This window comes from Felis catus, chromosome E1 (assembly GCF_018350175.1).
Source record: "Felis catus isolate Fca126 chromosome E1, F.catus_Fca126_mat1.0, whole genome shotgun sequence".
In the NCBI taxonomy this organism is placed as follows: Eukaryota; Metazoa; Chordata; class Mammalia; order Carnivora; family Felidae; genus Felis; species Felis catus.
In genome coordinates this window covers 15,014,429-15,035,881 of record NC_058381.1, presented here as the reverse complement: position 1 = coordinate 15,035,881, position 21,453 = coordinate 15,014,429, and the positions used below count along the sequence as shown (strand labels likewise).

Genomic DNA, 21,453 nt, shown 5'->3' with positions numbered 1-21,453 from the left:
TGACTCAGTGGGTCATGAAATCAGTTTAGTGGGTCTTGATTATTTTTTAAATGAGATAAATAGAAAGGAAAATATCAAGGCACATCATACGCAGTAAGCATTTATACGCTCTACCATGGTGAACTTACCCAGTCTGCAGCTCAAAATACCATGTATGACTCCCAAATTTCTATCTCCAGCCCAGCGCTCTCTCCTAAATGTCATGCTGACTTAGACACCTCCACCTGGATGTCTACTAGACATCTCAAACTGAACTGGGAACCCCTGATCTTCTTTTCCAAAACTGTTCCAAAGCAGTCTTCCCAGGTGATGGTAATTTCATCTTTCTTAGGCCTAAATCCCTAGAGTCACTTTTTACTTCTCTCATCCTCTAATATATCACATTCCATCTTTCAAGGACTGCTATGAAGTCTACTTTCAGAATCCAACCATTTCTCGTCAACCCCACCACCACCACCCTGGTCCAAATTATCATCACCTCATTTTTCACCTGGATTAATGCGACAGCCTCCCAACAGGTTTCTCTAATTCCACCCTTGCTTGTCCTATAGTCTATCCTCAACAGAGTAATCCCTTGAAACAGGAGTTAGCAAACTTTGTCTGTGGAGAGTCTGAGGGTAAATATTTAGGTTTTGTGGGCCAAGAGGTAAAATTGAGGTTCTTACAGAGGTAGCTCTATAAGAAAAGAGAAAACAAATTTCTATAAAATTTTTATTGATACAACTTAAAAAATAATTGAGTATAATGTCTTGTAATACCAGTCTACTTTTTTTTTTAAGTTGGTCCCCCCCCCCCATCCTCTGGCCCCCCTTCCCAAGATCAAGAGTCACAAGTTCTTCTGACTGAGCAGGCCAGGCACCCTGCGTAATATAGGTCTACTAATGAGAATGGATTTTTTTTTTTAATGAATTTTACTTAATTGGGATTCAAAGCCAGTGTTCCCAAATCATCAAATCAACTGTAAATGCTTATCTGTAAAAACCGTTCTTAGTTGATGGTCATATAAAAACAGGCAGTAGGACGGATTTACCCTGCAGGCTGTAGTTTGCTGACCCCTGCTTTAAAAATATAATCAGATCATATCGTTCTCTCAAAACCCTGGGAATTAGTTTTCTACTGTTGGGTAACAAATTACCACAACTTCAGCAACTTAAAACACCCGTTTATTATCCTCACAGTCTGTTGATCAGAAGTGCAGGTGAGTCTGGCTGAGTTCTCTGAATAGGGTTTCACAAGGCTGAAATCAAGCCAGTTCTTTCCAATTGTAAGTCTGAGGCCCTCACTTCCTTGCTGGCTATCAGCCAGGAACTACTCTTAGCTTGAAGAGGCTGCCTGCATTCCTTGTCATGTGGTCCCCTCCATCTTTAAAGTCATTAAAAGCACATGCGTATCTCATGGTTTGAATCTTTTTGATGTTCCTTTATGCTACCAGCTGGGAAAAACGCTCTGCTTTTAAAGGGGTCACCTGATTAGGTCAGACCCACTCAGATAATTGTGTATCAAGGTCAACTGACTTGGGAGTGTTGGGGAGGGGGCATCATCTTTAGAAGTCTGCCTACCACACCTTGCAATAATTTCCTACTCAGAGTAAAAAGAAAAGGCACGTAGGAGGGCCAACATGACTTGTACCACTTGCTGTCCCCCAACCTCCATACATGTCTCATTACCTCTTTGATATTATTTCCTGCTCCTCTCCCTCTGGTTTACTCTGTTCATGCACACTAGTCTTCTTGCTGTTGCTTAAACATGCCAGACACATCCCACCTTGGGATCTCTGTCTGGAGTACTCTTCTCTCAAATATCTAATTTGTTAACTCCTGTATCTCCAAGACTTTGCTCAACTTCCACTTTTTCAATGAGACCATATCTGATCACACTATTTATTCAGAGGTGTTTTTTTTTTTTTTAAGTTTATTCATTTATTTTTCAAAGAGAGAAAGAGTGAACACAAATGGGGGAGGGCCAGAGAGAGACAGGATCCCAAGCAGGTTCCGCACTGTCAGCATAGCACCTGATGAGAGGCTCAAACTCATAAAGTGAGATCATGGCCTGAGCCAAAGTCGGACACTTAACTGACTTAGTCACCCAGGTGCCCCTGATCACACTGTTTAATACCACAACCTGCACTCTCACTCCTGGCACTGCCTATTTCCCTTATCTTGTTCTATTTTCGTTTTTTTTTTTCTACTATATTTAGCACCTTTAACATACTATATCCTTATATGTGCTTATTTATGTTTATTGTCTGTCTCTCCTTGCCACAATTATGCTCCTCAAGGGTAAGGCTCTGTGTCTATTTTGGATTCACTAATGTATTTTTCTTTCTTTCTTTTTAAGTGGTAAGGTTCTTTTCTTTTTTTTTTTCTTTAAGTTTATTTATTTATTTTGAGAGTGAGCATGTGCACGTGGTGGGGGGGCAGAGAGGGAGAGAGAATTCCAAGCAGCCTCTGCACAATCAAGAGTCTGTTGCCTACCTGAATGAGCCACCCAGGCACCCCTGTTTTTAAATTTTATTTATTTAGGGGCGCCTGGGTGGCTCAGTCAGTTAAGCGTCCTACTTCAGCTCAAGTCATGATCTCGCAGTCCGTGAGTTCGAGCCCCGCATGGGGCTCTGTGCTGACAGCTCAGAGCCTGGAGCCTGTTTCAGATTCTGTGTCTCCCTCTTTCTCTCTCCTCCCCCGCTCATGCTCTGTCTCTCTCTTCTCAAAAATAAACGTTAAAAAAATTTTTTTTAATAAATTTTATTTATTTAAAAATAATTTTTAATGGTTATTTATTTTTGAGAGAGAGAGAGAGAGAGAGAGAGAGACAGACAGAACATAAACAGGGGAGGGGCAGAGAGAGAGGGAGACACAGAGTCCAAAGCAGGCTCCAGGCTCCGAGCTGTCAGCACAGAGCCCAGCGCAGGGCTTGAACTCACAAACTGTGAGATCATGACCTGAGCTGAAGTCAGATGCTCAACCGACTGAGCCACCCAGGCCCGCACACCACCCCCCCCCCCTCCTTTTTAAAAGTAAGCTCTACTGCCCAATGTGGAGCTTGAATGACCTTGAGATTCAGAGTCACATGCTCTACTGACTGAGCCAGCCAGGCACCCCTCATTGATGTATTTTTTTGTTCACTAAGCATATAGCACAGTGTCTGACACAAAACAGGTGATCAATAAAAATTCGCTGAATGACGTTTCGGGAAACTCTTGTTGTAATTTTCTGTATACGTATGTATGTACTAGGTTATGATATAAAATAGAATTTCTTATTGAGGATGGTAGTCAAGAGAGTTTGAATATATGACTTCTAAAGTCCTTTCTAAATGTGAGCACTTATAAATTTCTATATGCAGCTAGTAAATCTCCACTATATCTTTTGGGAGATGGCAAAGTTCACAGCCTACTTTCCACAGCACAGCATTGCTTATTGAAACCAAAACACCAAAAAAGCTATCTTGTCTATTCTACAACAGTAGGTTAGGGAAAACTGGAAATAGCAAGAACTGCTGAATGCTCCAAAATGTAAAAAATCTGAACTTAATCCTTCCATGAAAAAGAGATAGAAATTGAGAGAAAATGACAAAAGAGAACATTTTCGAGACCAACATTTCCCTGGGTAAAGCTTTCATTCACTTACTGAAGAAGCAAAGAGGAGTGAAGAAAGATATCGCTCAAAGTCTCTGCGGTAGAGATCGTGACCTGAGTGGACTTCGGGAGCAAAGACCACTTCTGAAATACATACGATTTCCACTCATCCACAGGCAGATCCATCCTACTTTAGGTCTATAAAATGAATAAGAAAATAAAGAATTCAGATTTCTACAAATGCACAATCCTAGAAAAATCAAGATTTCACTCAAGCAAATGGGAAACAACCAAATCAATTCTTGTGGTCTTTTTCTGTACTTTACATGCTGAGGATCTATATTCTCTCACACTGAACATCCTTTTATTCAGAAATATTTATTGAAGGGCTACTTTGTTCCACAAAGGACGCTTGCCTCTTAGACCTCCATCTCCCAAGATGCTCAAGTCAGAAACTGAGACATCCCAGGTTTTTCTTTCTCTCTCCTCAGCAACTATTAAGTTAACAAATGTTTCTATGTATAGTTCAGTTTTTTTCTTTCAATCCCCAGGTCATTCCTTTAGTTCGAGTCCTCACCATCTCTTGTCTGGCGTAACTAGTTTCCATGCCCTCAGTCCCCTACCCGGCTTTCTAAATTCAATTCATCCTTCATATTGAGACAGATGTCCATCCTCTGCCTTAAATTAATCAATGCTCCTCCAAGCATTTAGGGAAGCTCAGTACAAATCCTTCACTATTTGACCTGGGGCTTGTTTTCTTCCTTTTTTTCAAAATTTATTTATTTATTTTGAAAGAGCGAGGAGGCGAGGGGCAGAGATTCCCAAGCAGGTTCAATACCGTCAGCGAGGCGCTTGACAAACGGCTTGAACTCACCAACTGTGAGATAGATCGTGACCTGGGCCAAAATCAAGAGTTAGATGCTTAACTGACTGAGCCACCCAGGCACCCCTACCCCTGGCTCATTTTCTAATGCCTAAGTCATCTTCCTCTGTAACCCACTATCCTGAGCTACTTAAAGCTATCCCCAGCTTGCCAGGCTATTCACCTCTCTAGTTTGTGCACAGTCTTCGCATTCATCCAGGCGCATCCTTATCCTCACTTACAGTCCACCTGACAAACCTGCACACACCCTTCAGGGCTCAGTTTGAATGGCACCTCCTTTGGGAAGCCTTCCCTGATTTTCCATCTGTGATCGCAGCACACTTCGTGTCTCTCCTGAGGCCCATATTATGTCTACATGGAGTGAGGACCCCTCACTGTGGTAACTCCCTGGACAGACCATACTCTCCTCTGAGGGCAGGGACTGGATTCTATTTACCTTCAGAGATCCCCACTGTGCCAAGCTCAAGGTCTAGCACCGGCGGGAGCTCCGCCCTGGGTTGAGAAAGTAGTCAAGTTACTGCTTGACTATGGTCAGCAGCAGGGTTATCAGGGAACAGCTCTCTCTTCCAGTCGGCCCGCCAAAGGCCGAGCCAGGCTTTCCACCAAGAAGCCTCTCGGCAAGCTTCCGGAACTGCACCTCGCGCCCTTGGTTAGCGCTCGCGTCATCCTCCGCGCGCCCCGCGGCCCAGGCCCCGCCCCTAGGCCGCATTGGGAGACTAGGTCCCGAACCAGTGCTCAGGCGTGTCACGTGAGCTGCTCGCAGCTCCTCGGCCAACGCGGTGGCTGCTCCGCCCTTAAGCCCGCCTCCGTGCCCTGCGCATGTCGGAAAGCGGGGGTGGTGCCTGTAGCTCCTTGGCCCAATAGCTTTGGAGCGCGCGGGGCCCCGGGAGTGAAACAGGGGCTGCGGAGGATCCGGAGCGCGGGAGTTGGTGCGGCGAAGGCATGGTGGGCCACCTGAGCGAGGGGGCCATTGCGGTGAGGAGACGCCTGCGGGCCAGCGGGCCGCGGGGTAGCTGTGGGCCCTGGCCGTGTCGGGGTGGAGAAGGAGAGAGAGGCTGGAGGCTATGGGGAGAGAACGCGGGAGAAGATAACGGGGGTGGGACAGGAAACCGTCGGGTGACTCCCTAAAATCATCACCCTCTCTTCGAGGGAGTTTTCCTGTCCTCTTTTAAATATGCCCGTGTTTTTTGTACTTAAGAAAACGAAGCAAAATGAACTTGTTTGTCCTCCATCTCCCTCCTTTGGCTAGTCTCTGTCTCCTCCCCTCCCCTTGTCCACAGCAAACTTCTCGAGAGTTGTCGTTTCAGCACACCTCGGGTTAACCCATTAACAGACTCCAATCCTTCGTTCCCTTCGATCGCTATAGAAAGAACGCTGGCTGAAGTTAACAGTGCCTCCTAGTCGTTAAATTCAACAGCCACTTTTGAGTTTTCAACTTAACCAACAGAGTTCTCAGCAGCGTTTGAGTGTGTTGAGCATTACTTCTTAACTTAATGTTTCGGCTTTTTTGGCTTGGCTTGCCCGATCATTCCTCGTCTTGTTTGCAGGTCCCTCATTGTAGGTTGTTTACTCAAGGTTATGTTCTAGGCCCTCTTCTACCAAGACATACCATTACCATCTATATGTCAGTTGCACACAAGTGTCTTTGTCCGGAACCACCTTTTAAAATTTTTTGTTTATTTATTTTTGAGAGACAGAACGCTAGCGGGAGAGGGGCAGAGAGAGATGGAGGGAGACAGAGAATCCCAAGTAGGCTCTGGGCTGTCAGCACAGAGCCCTGTGCAGGGCTCATGCGGGGCCTGGACTCACAAGTTGTGAGTTGTGACTTAACGAAGAGTAAGTTGCCTAACAGAGCCACCCAGGCACCTCTGGAGCCACCTTTATCTGAAAGACAAACCTCTGTTTTCTGTCTGCCCACCCGATACCTCAAAGAGATTTTAAATTCAACATATCCCAAAGTAGATCCATTATTTTAGTAAGTTGGGGCCTCTTGGTGTTCCCTATAGGGATGAATGGCACCATTATCCACTAAGGTATGCTAGCCCGAAATTGTGGAATCATTCTTCTTGCAGGCTCCCATTACTTTAGGTGTCCAGTCCATCACCAAATTTGGTTTTACCTCCACACATTTCTCTTAAATCCATCTACTTCTCTTTCATCCACTCTGGCATCATCACTTCTTGCCTGGACTACTCACTTCCACCCAGTGTACCCCCCCCCCCCCATTCCCATCATTGCATATTCCCTCTTGTTCTTGCTTCCTTTCCAGCTTTTAAAAAGTTTTTTTTTTTTAATTTTAATTCTAGTGTAGTTAACATACTTCTGTTAGTTTTAGGTGTACAATATAGTGATTCAACAATACTATACATTACTCAGTGCTCATCATGATAAGTGCACTCTTAATCCCCATCATCTATTTCCCCCATCCCCCCACCACCTCCTCTCTGGTAACCGTCAGTTCTCTGTAATTAAGAGCCCGTTTCTTGGTTGTCTCTCTCTCTCTCTTTCTCTTTGTTTCATTTGCTCATTTGTTTTGTTTCTTAAGTTCTACATGAGTGATATCGTATGGTATTTGTCTTTCTCTGACTGACTTATTTCACCTAGCATTATACCGTCTAGCTCCATCCATGTTGCAGATGGCAAGATTTCATTCTTTTTTTATGGCTGAATAATATTCCATCATATATATACGTACCGTATCTTCTTTATCCATTCAATTACCAATGGACACTTGGGCTGTTTCCATAATTTGACCATTGTAAATAATGCTGCAGTAAACATGGGGTTCATATATCCTTTTGAATTAGTGTTTTCATATTTTTTGGGTAACTACCCAGTAGTGCCATTACTGGATCCTAAGGTAGTTCTATTTAAACTTTTTGAGGAACCTCCATACTGTTTTCCATAGTGGCTGCAGCAGTTTGCATTCCCACCAACAGTGCATGAGGATTCCTTTCTCACCTTATCCTCATCCAGGTGTGAGGTAATATCTCATTGTGGTTTTGATTTGCATTAACCTGATGATGAGTAATACTAAGCATTTTTGCGTGTTGTCCATCTGTATGTCTTCCTTGGAGAAACGTCTGTCCATATCTTCTGCCCATTTTTTAATTGGATTATTTGGGTTTTGGTGTTGAGTTTTATCAGTTTTTTATATACTTTGGATACTAAGCCTTTATTGGATGTCATTTGCAAATATCTTCTCCAATTCAGTAGGTTGCCTTTTAGTTTTGTTGTTTCCTTAGCTGGGCAGGAACTTTTTGTTTTGATGTAGTCCCAATAGTTTATTTTTGCTTTTCTTTCTCTTGCCTCATGAGACATAGCCAGCAAGATGTTGCTATGGCCTATGTCAGAGAAAATATTATTTTAAAGTACCTGTGGTTTTTTTTTAAAGTTTATTTATTTATTTTGAGAGAGAGGGAGAACGAGCGGGGGAGGGGAAGAGAGAGAGAGAGAGAGAGGGGGACAGAGGATCTGAAGTCTCTGAGCTGACAGCAGAGAGCCCAACGTGGGGCTTGAACTCATAGACCGGGAGATCATGACCTGAGCCGAAGTTGGACCCTTGACCGACTGAGCCACCCAGGTGCCCCTATTTATTAACTTTTGAGAGGGAGGGAGAGAGATACAACCAGTGGGGGAAGGGGAGATGGGGCAGGGGACACAGAAGATCTGAAGTGGGCTCTATGCCAACAGCAGAGAGCCTGATGCAGGGCTCAGACTCACAGACCATGAGATCATGACCTGAGCTGAAGTCAGATGCTTAACCAACTGAGCCACCCAGACGCCCCAAGAAGAAAAATTCTTTTATTACAGTTTATTTATTTATTTAGAGAGAGTGTGCACTTATGTATGAACTGGAGAGGGGCAGAGAGATCGGGAGAGAGAATACCAAGCAGGCTCCCAGCTGTCAGTGCAGAGCCTGATGTGGGACTTGAACTCACAAACTGAGATCATGACCTAAGCTGAAATCAAGAGTCAGACGCTTAACTGACTGAGCCACCCAGGTAACCCGGCAAAAAAAATTTTTGTGTTTGTGGTGACTGAGTGTGGAGCACCTTTGCCAACTCTGATTATCAGCTAAAGCAAGTAGTATCATTTTAGTTCAAGAGACACAGTCCCTGGGGCGCCTGGGTGGCGCAGTCGGTTGAGCGTCCGACTTCAGCCAGGTCACGATCTCGCCCTCTGTGAGTTCGAGCCCCGCGTCGGGCTCTGGGCAGATGGCTCCGAGCCTGGAGCCTGTTTCCGATTCTGTGTCTCCCTCTCTCTCTGCCCCTCCCCCGTTCATGCTCTGTCTCTCTCTGTCCCAAAAATAAATAAAAACGTTGAAAAAAAAATTAAAAAAAAAAAAAAAGACACAGTCCCAAAGGGTAAGCAACTGACACATAAATAGGAGAGACATTTGGGGCAAGAGCTAACATCATAAAAGAAGAGATTATGCATGTAACTACTGTGGTAAACAGGATAAATAGCATTTGTATCTTAAGTTACTGGGTAATATAAGGAAAGGAGAAGGAAACTAATATTTTTGCCATTTCCATTGTGCCAGATACTTTATGTATAATAGTCAGTACTTACAGTAACCCCATAAGGTAGATTTTTATAATTACCTGCATCTGCACTGAAATGAAAGTGCAGAGAGGTTAAATAATTTGTCAATGGGGTGAAGATTTGGATGGATGTGCCCTTGACTACTACATTCTGTTGGTTTGTAGTTTTTTAAATTTAAGTACAATTGACACACAATATTCTATTAGTTTTAGGTGTTCATCTTAGTGATTTGGTATTTTTATAGGTTAGGAAATGATCCCTATGATAAATCTGGTTACTGTCTGTCACCATACAAAGTTATTACATTGTTACTAAATTCCCTGTGTTGTACATTACATCCCCATGACCCTTTTTTCTTTTTTTAAATCTGGAAGCCTGAACCTCTTAATCCTCTTCACAAATTTCACCCACAGCCCCAATCATTCCTCACTCTTGTAATCAATAGTTTGTTCCCTGTTTCTGTCTGTTTCTATTTTGTATTTTATAGATTCAACATGTAAGTGACATCATGTTATTTGTCTTCTCTGTCAGGCTTATTTCATTTAGCAAAATACTGTCTAGGTCTAATCATGTTGTCACAAATGGCAAAATTTCTTTCTTTTTTATGGTTGAGTAATATTCCTGTGTGTGTGTGTGTGTGTGTGTGTGTGTGTGTGTGTGTGTGTGTCTATGTCTGTATCTTTGTTCATCTATTTATGGACATGTGGTTTCCTTCCTTCCTTATCTTTGCTATTGTAAATAATGCTTTTTGAACATAATGGTGCATATGTCTTTTTGAATTGGTATTTTTATTTTCTTCAGGTACCTACCCAGAAGTGGAATTGCTGGGTCATATGGTAGTTTGATTTTTATTTTTTTGATGGGCCTCCACACTGTTTTCTGTTTTGACTGCACCAATTTACATTCCCCACCAACAGTGTACCAGAGTTCCCTTTAGTCCACACCTTTGCCAACACTTCATATTTTTTGTCTTTTTGATAGTAGCCAATCTGTGATTTTGATTTGCGTTCCCATGATGATTAGTGATGTTGAGGATCCTATGTATCTATTGGCCATCTCTATGTCTTTGGGAAAGTGTCTATTCTAAAGTCTTTTGCCCATTTAAAAAAAATTTTTTTTCAACGTTTATTTATTTGTGGGACAGAGAGAGACAGAGCATGAACGGGGGAAGGGCAGAGAGAGAGGGAGACACAGAATCGGAAACAGGCTCCAGGCTCTGAGCCATCAGCCCAGAGCCCGACGCGGGGCTCGAACTCACGGACCGCGAGATCATGACCTGGCTGAAGTCGGACGCTTAACCGACTGCGCCACCCAGGCGCCCCATTTTGCCCATTTTTTAATTGGGTTGTTGCTTTGTATTTTTTTTAATGTTTTTAAAATTTATTTTGAGAGACACAGACACACAGACACACACAGCGGGAGGGTGGGGGGTTGGGTGGAGAGAGAGAATCCCAAGCAGGCTCCAACCCAGCATGGAGCCCAGTGTGAGGTTGGATACTACAAACTGCGAGATCATGACCTGAGCCAGAATCAAAGAGTTGGATTATCAATGTACTGAGCCAAGGTGTCCCGAGGCAATTTTATTTTAAATGCACATATCATGTTATATGTCCCAGAAGATTTAATCTTATATGCACTATTTATGATGACACAAATTAAACAGTAATAAGTTAGTATATGCATGTGGTTTTTATTATTTTTTAAAATTTACATCCAAGTTAGCATATAGTGCAATCATGATTTCAGGAGTAGATTACAAGGATTCATTCCCTATGTATAACACCCAGTGCTCATCTCAACAAGTGTCTTCCTTAATGCCCCTTGCCCATTTAGCCCATCCCCCAACCCCTCTAGCAACCTTTAGTTTGTTCTTTGTATTTAAGAGTCTCTTATGTTTTGTCCCCCTTCTTGTTTTTATATTATTTTTGCTTCCCTTCCCTTATGTTCATCTGTTGTTTTTTTTTTTTTTAATGTTTATTTATATTCAAGAGAGAGACAGAGTGAGTGTGGGGGAGGGAGGGATAGAGAGAGAGGGAGACACAGAATCCAAAGCAGGCTCCAGGCTCCAGGCTCCAAGCTGTCAGCACAGGGCCTGATGCAGCGCTCGAACTCACAAACTGTGAGATCATGACCTGAGCTGAAGTCGGACGCTTAACCGACCGAGCCACCTGGGTGCCCCTCATCTGTTTTGTATCTTAAATTCCATATGAATGAAGTCATGATATTTGTCTTTTTCTGACTAATTTTGCTTAGCATAATACCCTCTAGTTCCATCCACATAGTTGCACATGGCAAGATTTTGTTCTTTTTGATTGCTGGGTAATACTCCATTGTATATATATACCACATCATCTTTATCAAAATTCTTCTGTCGATGGACATTGGGCTCTTTCCATACTTTGTTGTCGATAGCACTACTATAAACATTGGGGTACATGTGCCCCTTCAAAACAGCATACCTGTATCCCTGGGATAAATACCTACTAGTGCAATTGCTGGGTCGTGGGGTAATTCTATTTTTAAATTTTTGAGGCACCTCCATACTGTTTTCCAGAGTGGCTGCACCAGTTTGCATTCCCACCAGCAGTGGAAAAGAGATCCTCTTTCTCTGCATCCTCGCCAACATCTGTTGTTGCCTGAGTTGTTAATGTGAACCATTCTGACAGGTGTGAGGTGGTATCTTATTGTGGTTTTAATTTGTATTTCCCTCATAATGAGTGATATTGAACCTTTTTTCATGTGTTAGCCGTCTGGATGTCTTCTTTGGAGAAGTGTCTATTCATGTCTTTTGCCCATTTCTTCACTGGATTATATGTGTTTTGGGTGTTGAGTTTGATAAGTTCTTTATAGGTTCTGGATACTAACCCTTTATCTGATATGTCGTTTGCAAATATCTTCTCCTATTCTGGTGGTTGCCTTTTAGTTTTGCTGATTGTTTCCTTCGCTGTGCAGAAGCTTTTTATTTTGATGAGGTCTCAGTAGTTCATTTTTGCTTTTGTTTCCCTTGCCTCTGGAGACGTGTTGAGTAAGAAGTTGCTGTGGCCAAGATCAAAGAGGTTTTTGCGTGCTTTCTCCTTGAGGATTTTGATGGCTTCCTGTCTTACATTTGTCTTTCATCTATTTTGAGTTTATTTTTGTGTATGGTTTAAGAAAGTGGTCCAGGTTCATTTTTCTGCATGTTGCTGTCCAGTTTTCCCAGCACCATTTGCTGAAGAGACTGTATTCCATTGTATATTCTTCCCTGTTTTGTGAAAGATCAGTTGGCCATACATTTGTGGGTCCATTTCTGGGTTCTGTATTCTGTTCTATTGATCTGAGTGTCTGTTTTTGTGCCAGTTTCATACTGTCTTGATGATTACAGCTTTGTAATACATCTTGAAGTCCGGGATTATGATGCCTCCAGCTTTGGTTTTCTTTTTCAGGATTGATTTGGCTATTTGGGGTCTTTTTTGGTTCCATACAAATTTTAGGATTGTTTGCTCTAGCTCTGTGAAGAATGCTGGTGTTATTTTGATAGTGATTGCATTGAATATGTAGATTGCTTTGGGCAGTATCGACATTTTAACAATATTTTTTCTTCCAATCAGTGAGCATGAAATATTTTCCATTTTTTGGTATCTTCAATTTCTTTCATAAGCTGTCTATAGTTTTCAGTGTATAGATTTTTCTCCTCTTTGGTTAGGTTTATTCCTAGGTATTTTTGTGGGTTTTGGTGTAATTGTAAATGGGATCAATTCCTTGATTTCTCTTTCTGCTGCTTCATTATTAGTGTATAGAAATGCAACCGATTTCTCTGCATTGATTTTATATCCTGCAACTTTGCTGAATTCATGGATTAGTTCTGGCAATTTTTTGGTGGAATCTTTGGGTTTTCCACATAGGGTGTCATGTCTTCTGTGAAGGTGAAAGTTTGACTTCCTCCTGGCCAATTTGGATGCCTTTTATTTCTTTGTGTTGTCTGACTGCTGAGGCCAGGACTTCGAATACTGTGTTGAATAACAGTGGCAAGAGTGGACATCCCTGTCATGTTCCTGACCTTAGGGGGAGAGCTCTCAGTTTTTCCCTATGGAGGATAATATTAGCGGTGGGTCTTTTGTATATGGCTTTTATGATCTTGAGGTATGATCCTTCTATCCCTACTTTCTTAAGGGTTTTTATTAAGAAAGGATGCTGTATTTTGTCAAATGCTTTCTCTTTATCTACTGAGAGGATCATGTGGTTCCTGTCCTTTCTTTTATTAATGTGATGTATCACATTGATTGATTTGCAGATATTGAACCAGCCCTGCGTCCCAGGTATAAATCCCACTTGATCGTGGTGAATAATTCTTTTAATGTGTTGTTGGATCTGGCTGGCTAGTACCTTGTTGAGGATTTTTGCATCCCTGTTCATCAGGGAAATTTTTCTGTAGTTCTCCTTTTTAGTGGGGTCTTTGTCTGGTTTTGGAATCAGGTAATGCTGGCCTCATGGAATGAGTTTGGAAGTTTTCCTTCCATTTCTATTTTCTGGAGCAGCTTCAAAAGAATAGGTCTTACCTTTCTTTACATGGTTGATGGAATTCCCCTGGAAAGCTATCTGGCCCTGGACTCTTGTTTATTTGGGAGATTTTTGATTACTAATTCAGTTTCTTTACCGGTTATGGGTCTGTTCAGATTTGCGATTTCTTCCTGTTTCAGTTTTGGTAGTTTATATGTTTCTAGGAATTTGTCCATTTCTTCCAGATTGCTCAATTTATTGGCATATAATTGCTTATAATATTCTCTCATATTATTGTTTGTCTTTCTGCCGTGTTGTGATCTCTCCTCTTTCATTCTTGATTTTATTTATTTGGGTCCTTTCCTTTTTCTTTTTGATCAAACTGGCTAGGGTTTATCAATTTTGTTAATTCTTTGAAAGAACCAGCTTCTGGTTTCATTGATCTATTCTACATTTTTGGTTTTGATATCATTGATTTCTGCTCTAATCTTTACTATTTCCTGTCTTCTGCTGGCTTTGGGTTTTATTTGCTGTTCTTTTTCTAGCTCTTTAAAATGTAAAATTAGGTTGTATACCTGAGACCTCTATTCTTTTTTAGGAAGGCCTGGATTGCTGTATACCTCCCTCTTATGACTGCCTTTGCTGCGTCCCAGAGGTTTTGGGCTGCGGTGTTACCATTTTCATTGTCTTCCATGTACTTCTTAATTTCCTCTTTAACTTCTTGGCTAACCCATTCATTATTTAGTAGGATGTTCTTTAATCTCCAAGTATTTGTTGTCTTTCCGAATTTTTTATTGTGGTTGATTTTGAGTTTCATAGCATTGTGGTCTGGAAATATGCATGGTATGATCTCAATCTTTTTGTACTTGTTAAGGGCTGATTTGTGTCCCAGTATGTGATCTGTTCTGGAGAATATTCCGTGTGCACTCAAGAAAAATGCGTATTCTACTGCTTTAGGATGAAATGTTCTGAATATATCTGTTAAGTCCATCTGGTCCGGTGTGTCATTCAGAGCCATTGTTTCCTTGTTGATTTTCTGCTTATATGATCTGTCCATTGCTATAAGTGGGGTGTTGAAGTCCCCTATTATTATGGTATTATTGTCAATGAGTTTATGTTTCTGATTCATTGGTTTATATATTTGGGAGTTCCATGTCGGGGGCATAAATGTTTGTAGTTGTTAGATCTTCTTGGTGGATAGACTCCTTAATTGTAATGTAATGCCCTTCTTCATCTCTTGTTACAGTCTTTATTTTATTTTATTTTTTTTAAATTTTTTTTCAACGTTTTTTATTTATTTTTGGGACAGAGAGAGACAGAGCATGAATGGGGGAGGGGCAGAGAGAGAGGGAGACACAGAATCGGAAGCAGGCTCCAGGCTCCGAGCCATCAGCCCAGAGCCTGATGCGGGGCTCGAACTCACGGACCATGAGATCGTGACCTGGCTGAAGTCGGACGCTTAACCGACTGCGCCACCCAGGCGCCCTGGTCTTTATTTTAAAATCTAGATTATCTGATACAAGTATGGCTATTTGGCTTTCTTTTGGCAACCATTAGTATGATAGATGGTTCTCCATCTGAAGATACTTTTTTTTTTCCTTTTTTTCTTTTTTTTCTTTTTTTTCTTTTAATTTTATTTTTTATTTTTTTAAAATTTACATCCCAATTCGTTAGCATGTAGTGCAACAGTGATTTCAGGAGTAGATTCCTTAGTGCCCCTTTGAAGATACTTTCAATCTGGAGGTGTCTTTAGGTCTAAAATGGGTTTCTTGTAAACAATATAGAGATGGATCTTGTTTTCTTATCCATTCTGTTACTTTTGATTGGAGCATTTAGAGCATTGGCATTTACAGTGAGTACTGAAAGATATGAATTTGCTGCCATTGTGTTGCCTGTGGAGTTGGGAGTTTCTGGTGGTGTTCTCTGGTCCTTTCTAGTCTTTGTTGCTTTTGGTCCTTTTTGTTTTGTTTCATCTTTTCTCCCCTCAGAGAGTCCTCCTGGAAATTTCTTGCAGAGCTGGTTTAGTGGTCACAAACTCCTTTAGTGTTTGTTTGTCTGGGAAACTCTTTATCTCTCCTATTTTGAATGACAGCCTTGCTGGATAGAGAATTCTTGGCTGCGTATTTTTCCAATTCAGCACGTTGAATATATCCTGCCATTCCTTTCTGGCCTGCCAACTTTTTGTGGATAGGTCTGCTGCAAACCTGATCTGTCTTCCCTTACAGGTTAAGGACTTTTTTTCCCTTGCCACTTTTGTAATTCTTTCCTTGCCTGTGTGTTTTGCGAATTTGACTATGATATGCCTTGTTGATGGTTGGTTTTGTTGAATCTAAATGGTAGCTCTCTGTATCTCCTGGATTTTTGATGTCTGTCTCTTTCCCCAGGTTGGGAAAGTTTTCTGCTATGATTTCATGCATGTGGTTTTTAAATGAAATAGAACAGGAAGGTGTTTGATGAAATTATTGATGTTTGGCCCCACCCTGCCCCAGTTCTGTTCCCTAGAAACTTTTAAAAATTCAAACTGTATTGAAATTCAGTGTGATTTACACACCATAGAACTGTGATATGTATAATAAATATATATAACAAAGCTCAAGATGTGTGCAGTTTGACAAGCTTTGGCAAATTCCCCATCTCGTAATGCCAACCTAGGCAAACCAGAGTTTTAACTTCTGTTTTTTATCTTTATAGGTTAGTTTTAACTATCCTACAATTTTTTTTTTAGTGTTTATTTTTGAGAGACACAGTGTGAGCAGGGGAGGGGCAGAGAGAGAGGGAGACACAGAATCCAAAGCAGGCTGCAGTCTCTGAACTGTCAGCACAGAGCCTGATGCGGGGCTCAAACTCGTGAGCTAAAGTTGGACGCTTAACCAACTGAGCCACCCAGGCACCCCTAGTTTTAACTGTTCTATTTTTTTTTTTTTAAGTTTATTCATTTTTGAGAGAGACAGAGCAAGCAGGGAAGGGGCAGAGAGAGAGAATCTCAAGCAGGCTCTGCACTGTCAGCACAGAGCCCAATGCGGGGATCAAACCCACGAAATGCAAGACCATGACCTGAGCCAAAACCAAGAGTCGGACGCCTAACTGACTGAGCCACCCAGGTGCCCCTTGACTATTCTAAAACTTCATATAAACTTGTGTCTGGCTTCTTTGTCTAGCAAAATGTTTTTTGAGATTTATCCATGTTGTTTCAATAGTTTGAGCCTTTTTTTGCCTTTTATTGTGAATAATCAATTTGTTTAATTTACCTGTTGTTAAACATTTGGGTTATTTTCATTTTTTGGCCATTACGAACGAAGATGCTGTGAACATTCACATACAAATCTTTTTGTAGAAATATATTTTTATTTCTCTGGGATAAATACTTAGGAATGTAATTGCTGAGTTACATGTTCAGTGAATGTTCATAAGAAATTGCTAGACTTCTCTAAATCGATTGTGAGAATTCTAGTTGCTCCATATCTTTGCCAACACTTAATTTTGTCAGTCTTTTTAAGTTTAACCATCCTAGTGAATGTGTAGTTTTATTTTGTAGTGGAATATAGATCTGTGTTTTTTCTCTTAGAACGACTTTGTTTTTTTCTGTCCGGTAAACCTAATGACATCATAAGATGAGTTCAAAAGTGTTCTCTTCTATTTCTTGACAGTTTATGCAAGATTAGTATTTTTTTCTTTATTAAAAAAATATATTTATTTATTTTGAGAGAGAGAGAGAGCACACGAGCAGGGGAGGGGCAGAGAGAGAGAGAACCCCAAGCAGGTTCTGTGCTGTCAGCCCAGAGTCTGATGTGGGGCTCGATCTCAAGAACCATGAGATCATGACCTGAGCCAAAATCAAGAGCTTGGTGCTTAACTGACTGAGCCACCCAGGAAACCTCCCCCCACTTTTTTTTTTTAGTAGGCTTTATGCCAAACATGGGGTTTCAGCTCATGACCCTGAGATCAAGACCAGAGCTGAGATCAAATTGGATGCTTAACCCACTGAACTACCCATACACCCCCTCCGTTGGAATATTTTAAATTATAAAATCAGGTTTTTTTTAATGGATATGGTACTGTCTAGATTCTCTAGACAGTATGTATGTCAGTTTTGATAATTTGTGTTTTTCAAGGGACTTAGCCATTTTATCTTTTTCATAAAGTTGTTCCTAATATTCCATTATCTCTTGTATATATAATCTAACGTATATGATATATAGTGATGCACTTTTCATTTCTGATATTGAGAATATTTGTTTCTTTTTCTTGGCCAGACTAGCTAGAGGTTTATCAATTTTATTGATATTTTCAAAGAACCAGCTTTTAGTTCAATTGTTTTTTCCTGTTGTTTATCCATTTTCTATTTTGTTGATTTTTTGCTCTTTTATTATTTCCTTCCTTCTGTGTGCTTGAGTTTAGTTTATTCTTTTCTGGCTTCTTCTGGTAGAAGGTTATATAATTGATTTTGGATTTTTTTCTTCTCTAAGCATTAAAGCTGTAATTTTCCCTTGAAGCATTACTCTAGCAAATCCTATAAGTTTAGATAGATTGTATTTTCATTTTCATTCTGTTAATAATACTTTCTAATTTCTCTTGTGATTTCTTTCTCAATAGATGGGTTATTAAAGAAGTTTATTGTTCACGGGGCACCTGGCTGGCTCAGTAGGTAGAGCATGCGACTCTTGATCTCGGGGTTGTGAGTTTGAGCCCCACGTTGGATTAAAAAAAAAATAGAAGTTTACTGCTTAGTTCCCAAGTATTTGGAAATTTTGTAGATATCCTATTGTTAGGATTTTTAGTTTCATTCCAGTGTGGTCAGATAACGTGCTCTCTGAATTCAGTCTTTTAACATTCATTGAGACTTGTTATATTGCCCAACTTATGGAACCTTGATGAAAATGTTCCGGGGCACTTAAAAGAATGTTTATTCTGCAATTGTTAGATGATCTAATTAGGTCAAGTTGGTTAATAGTTTAATCTTTTATGTTCTTCTACATATTTTTTTTTATCTCTTTGCTTTTTCCATCCTGAGGGAAGGAAGTTGAGACCACCAATTATAATGATGGACTTGTCTATTTCTCTTAACTCTGTAGATTTTTGCTTCATGTCTTTTGAAACTTTGTTATTAGGTGTATATATTTATCATTGTTGTGCCTTCTTCAGGAATCAACCCCATTATTAGGAAATGTCCTTTTTTATCCCTGGTAATATTCTTTGTCCTGAAGCCTTCTTTGCCTGCCAGTAATGATGCAGCTTTTTCCAGTGTTTAATTTTTAACCTGTGTCTTTATATTTGAAGTGCAGTTCTTGTAGACAGCAGATAGTTGGATCTTATTCATTTTGACAATTTTTGCCTTTTACTTGGAGTACTTGAACCATTTGTACTTAGTATAGTTACGTGTTTGGGTGTAAGTTTTTTGTTTTGTTACTTGTTTTCTCTTTGTCCCATCTGTTGGTTGTTGTTGTTTTGTTGTTTAGCTTTTCCTGACTTGTGGATTATTTGAGTATTTTTTATGATTTGAATTGATTTCCACTATTGATTTATGAGCTATACTTTTTTTAAGGAGTGCTTTAGAGCAGTTCATCTTAGTTTGGACAAACCATTACAAAACACTTTTTTTTTCTTCAAGTTCTGTTGTTCTAAGTATTTGCTTCACCAAATGTGGGGCTTGAACTCACAACGCCGCGATCAAGAGTCACATGCTCTTCCAACTGAGTCAGTCAGGCGCCCCTATTACAAAATACTGTAGACTGGATGGTGTAGACAACAGATTGGTTTCTCACAACTCCAGAGGTTGGGAAACCCAAGATTGAGGTGTCAGCAGATTCATTTCTGGGTGAGGGCTGTGTTTCTGGCTTGCAGCTACCATCTCACCATGTGCCCACATTACCTCTTCTTTGTATATGGGAAGAGAGAGCTCTGGTGTCTCTCTCCTTTTTTTTTTTTTTTTTTATGTCTGTTTATTTTGAGAGAGAGAGAGAGAGAGAGAGAGCGAGCGCATGTGTGTGCGTGCAAGCTGGGGAGGGGCAGAGAGAGAGAGGGAGAGAAACCCAAGCAGGCTCTGTGCTGACACCCCTGCTGCCATGCCCAAATGACTGAGCCACCCAGGTGCCCCAAGGTGTCTCTTCTTCTAAGGGCATGAATTCCAATGTGGGGGCTCCACCTTCCTGACCTTATTAAAACAAATTACCTCCAAAGGCCCCACCTTCTAATGTCATCACATTGGGGGTTTGGGCTTCAACATGAATTTGGGGAGGTGGGACACAAATAGTCTAAAACATGGTGGTTCTCTTCTTGTTTTTTTATAATTTTTCATTTCTTCATTTTATTTATTTTGAGAAACAGAGACAGAGCACAAGTAGGGGAGGGGCAGAGAGAGGGAGAGAATCCCAAATGGGCTCTGCACTATCATCGCAGAGCCCTATGAGGGATTCAATCCCACAAACCTTGAGATCGTGACCTCAGCCAAAATCGAGAGTCAGATGCTTAACTGACTGAGCCACCCAGGAGCCCCTCTCTCTCTTTTTTAATTGAAGTATGGTTGATACACAATGTTATATTAATGTTTTAGGTGTACAGCACAGCAATTGGACAAGTCTACATGTTATGCTGTACTCACCATTGAATGTTTTGATCTTAGAATACTTTTCTTTGATGTTTTAATGTTTAGCGTGCACAAGCGCGATGGGGGTGTGGGGGGCAGAGGCAGGAGGGGACAGAGGATCTGAAGCGGGCTCCTGCAGGGCTCTAACTCAGTGAACTGCAAGATCATGACCTGAGCAGAAGTCAGATGCATAACTGACTGAGCCACCAGCCCGTCACTTTATTTATTTTTTGAGAAAAGATTTACTCAGTTCCAAAGTTTGAATAACCAGTTTGTCATTTGGCCTTTCAAGTAAAAATGATGTTTTGTGAAAAAAGTGGCTAGTTCAACTCACAGCTCAAACAGTTGCACAAGTGGTGACAGCCAGTACTCCAGTATGTGGCAGAAGTACTTTTTGCCTACTTCCCATGTTGTTCCACAGAATATTTAAAATTTTCTGTAAAGAATATGGAGTTGTTTTGGCTGGTTGTTGATTGATTGACTTGCAAATCAGCTGATCCCTTGGAGATTGGAATGGGTCCAGAATAGCTTTTACTTTGGATCTAGTTTAGTCCTGTTTCTGAAGCATGACCTTTCTGGGGTTTCTACTGAAAGCAGCAGGTGTTTATTGAGTTTTCTGCACTCAGGCTGGTGAGAGCTCAGCTGTGTTCTAGCCTGTGTGAGCTCCACTCATTTTTCAGTTTATAGCTAATACTTAATCTTTGCCTGGCCGTGTGGGGTCTCATTTTGTGTATCTACAACTTAGAAGTCAGCCAGAGACTCCTGGGAACCGCTGTGTGGGTTATTGAGGCTCTAACTCTGGGTAGCTTGTCATCTCTGGTATTCTGCATCCACGAAATCCAACTAAGTTGCCTCCCTGAACTCTGTGCTCAGTAGGACTGCCACGTTCTTCTTGGGTTCCCTGTCCACGCTGTGATCCAAGAGTGCCTCCGTGCAGAAAGCCAGGAGGATTGTAGTGTTCCCCTCATTCGTTTCTCTTTTTTTCAGGGACCACAGTCTTGCTCTGCCTGTTGTCTAGTATTTGAAAGGTTTATGTATTTTTGTCCAGTTTTTTCGTTGGTGGTGCTGTTTATTTCAGCATGGGCAAGAGCAGAGGTCAGAGAACCAGTATTCACTGCTGTTGGTTTTTTTCTGATGATTACCTTTATTTATTTTTTTAAATTTCTTAAACGGATTTTTTACTTTTTTATTTATAAGTAGGCTCTAGGGCCAATGTGGGGCTCAAACTCACGACCCTGAGATCAAGAGTTGCATGTTCCACCGACTGAACCAGCCAGGGACCCCTCTGATGGTTACCTTTAAATGGTGGCTTTTTAAAAACAAACTAAAAACCTGATTGGTGGTCTTTTTTTTTGTAGATACTATTTTCATAATTGCTAATAGAGACAT

The 21,453-nt window shown here is 41.0% G+C and overlaps 2 protein-coding genes across 5 annotated transcripts in view; one reads left to right on the top strand and one right to left on the bottom strand.

The window, feature by feature from the left end:
* Positions 1–5,152, bottom strand: part of SMYD4 (SET and MYND domain containing 4) — a 69,503-nt gene extending 64,351 nt beyond the window's left edge. For 2 of the 4 annotated variants that reach the window (XM_006939979.4, XM_019817360.3), the window contains exons 1-2: positions 4,894–5,150; positions 3,627–3,772 (exon numbers count right to left, since the gene is read on the bottom strand). In XM_006939979.4, the coding sequence (XP_006940041.2) occupies positions 3,627–3,760 (134 nt within the window). In that variant the 5' untranslated portion in view covers positions 3,761–3,772; positions 4,894–5,150. Of the gene's footprint in view, positions 1–3,626; positions 3,773–4,893 lie in introns of all 4 variants that reach the window. The other 2 variants (XM_019817359.3, XM_003996433.5) reach the window with 2 other exon arrangements.
* Positions 5,153–5,275: 123 nt separating this feature from the next.
* The window catches only part of RPA1 (replication protein A1), a 72,619-nt gene continuing 56,441 nt past the window's right edge, over positions 5,276–21,453 (top strand). Inside the window, exon 1 of the mRNA XM_006939978.5 lies at positions 5,276–5,432. Coding sequence (XP_006940040.2) covers positions 5,400–5,432 — 33 coding nt within the window. The 5' untranslated portion in view covers positions 5,276–5,399. The remainder of the gene's footprint in view (positions 5,433–21,453) is intronic.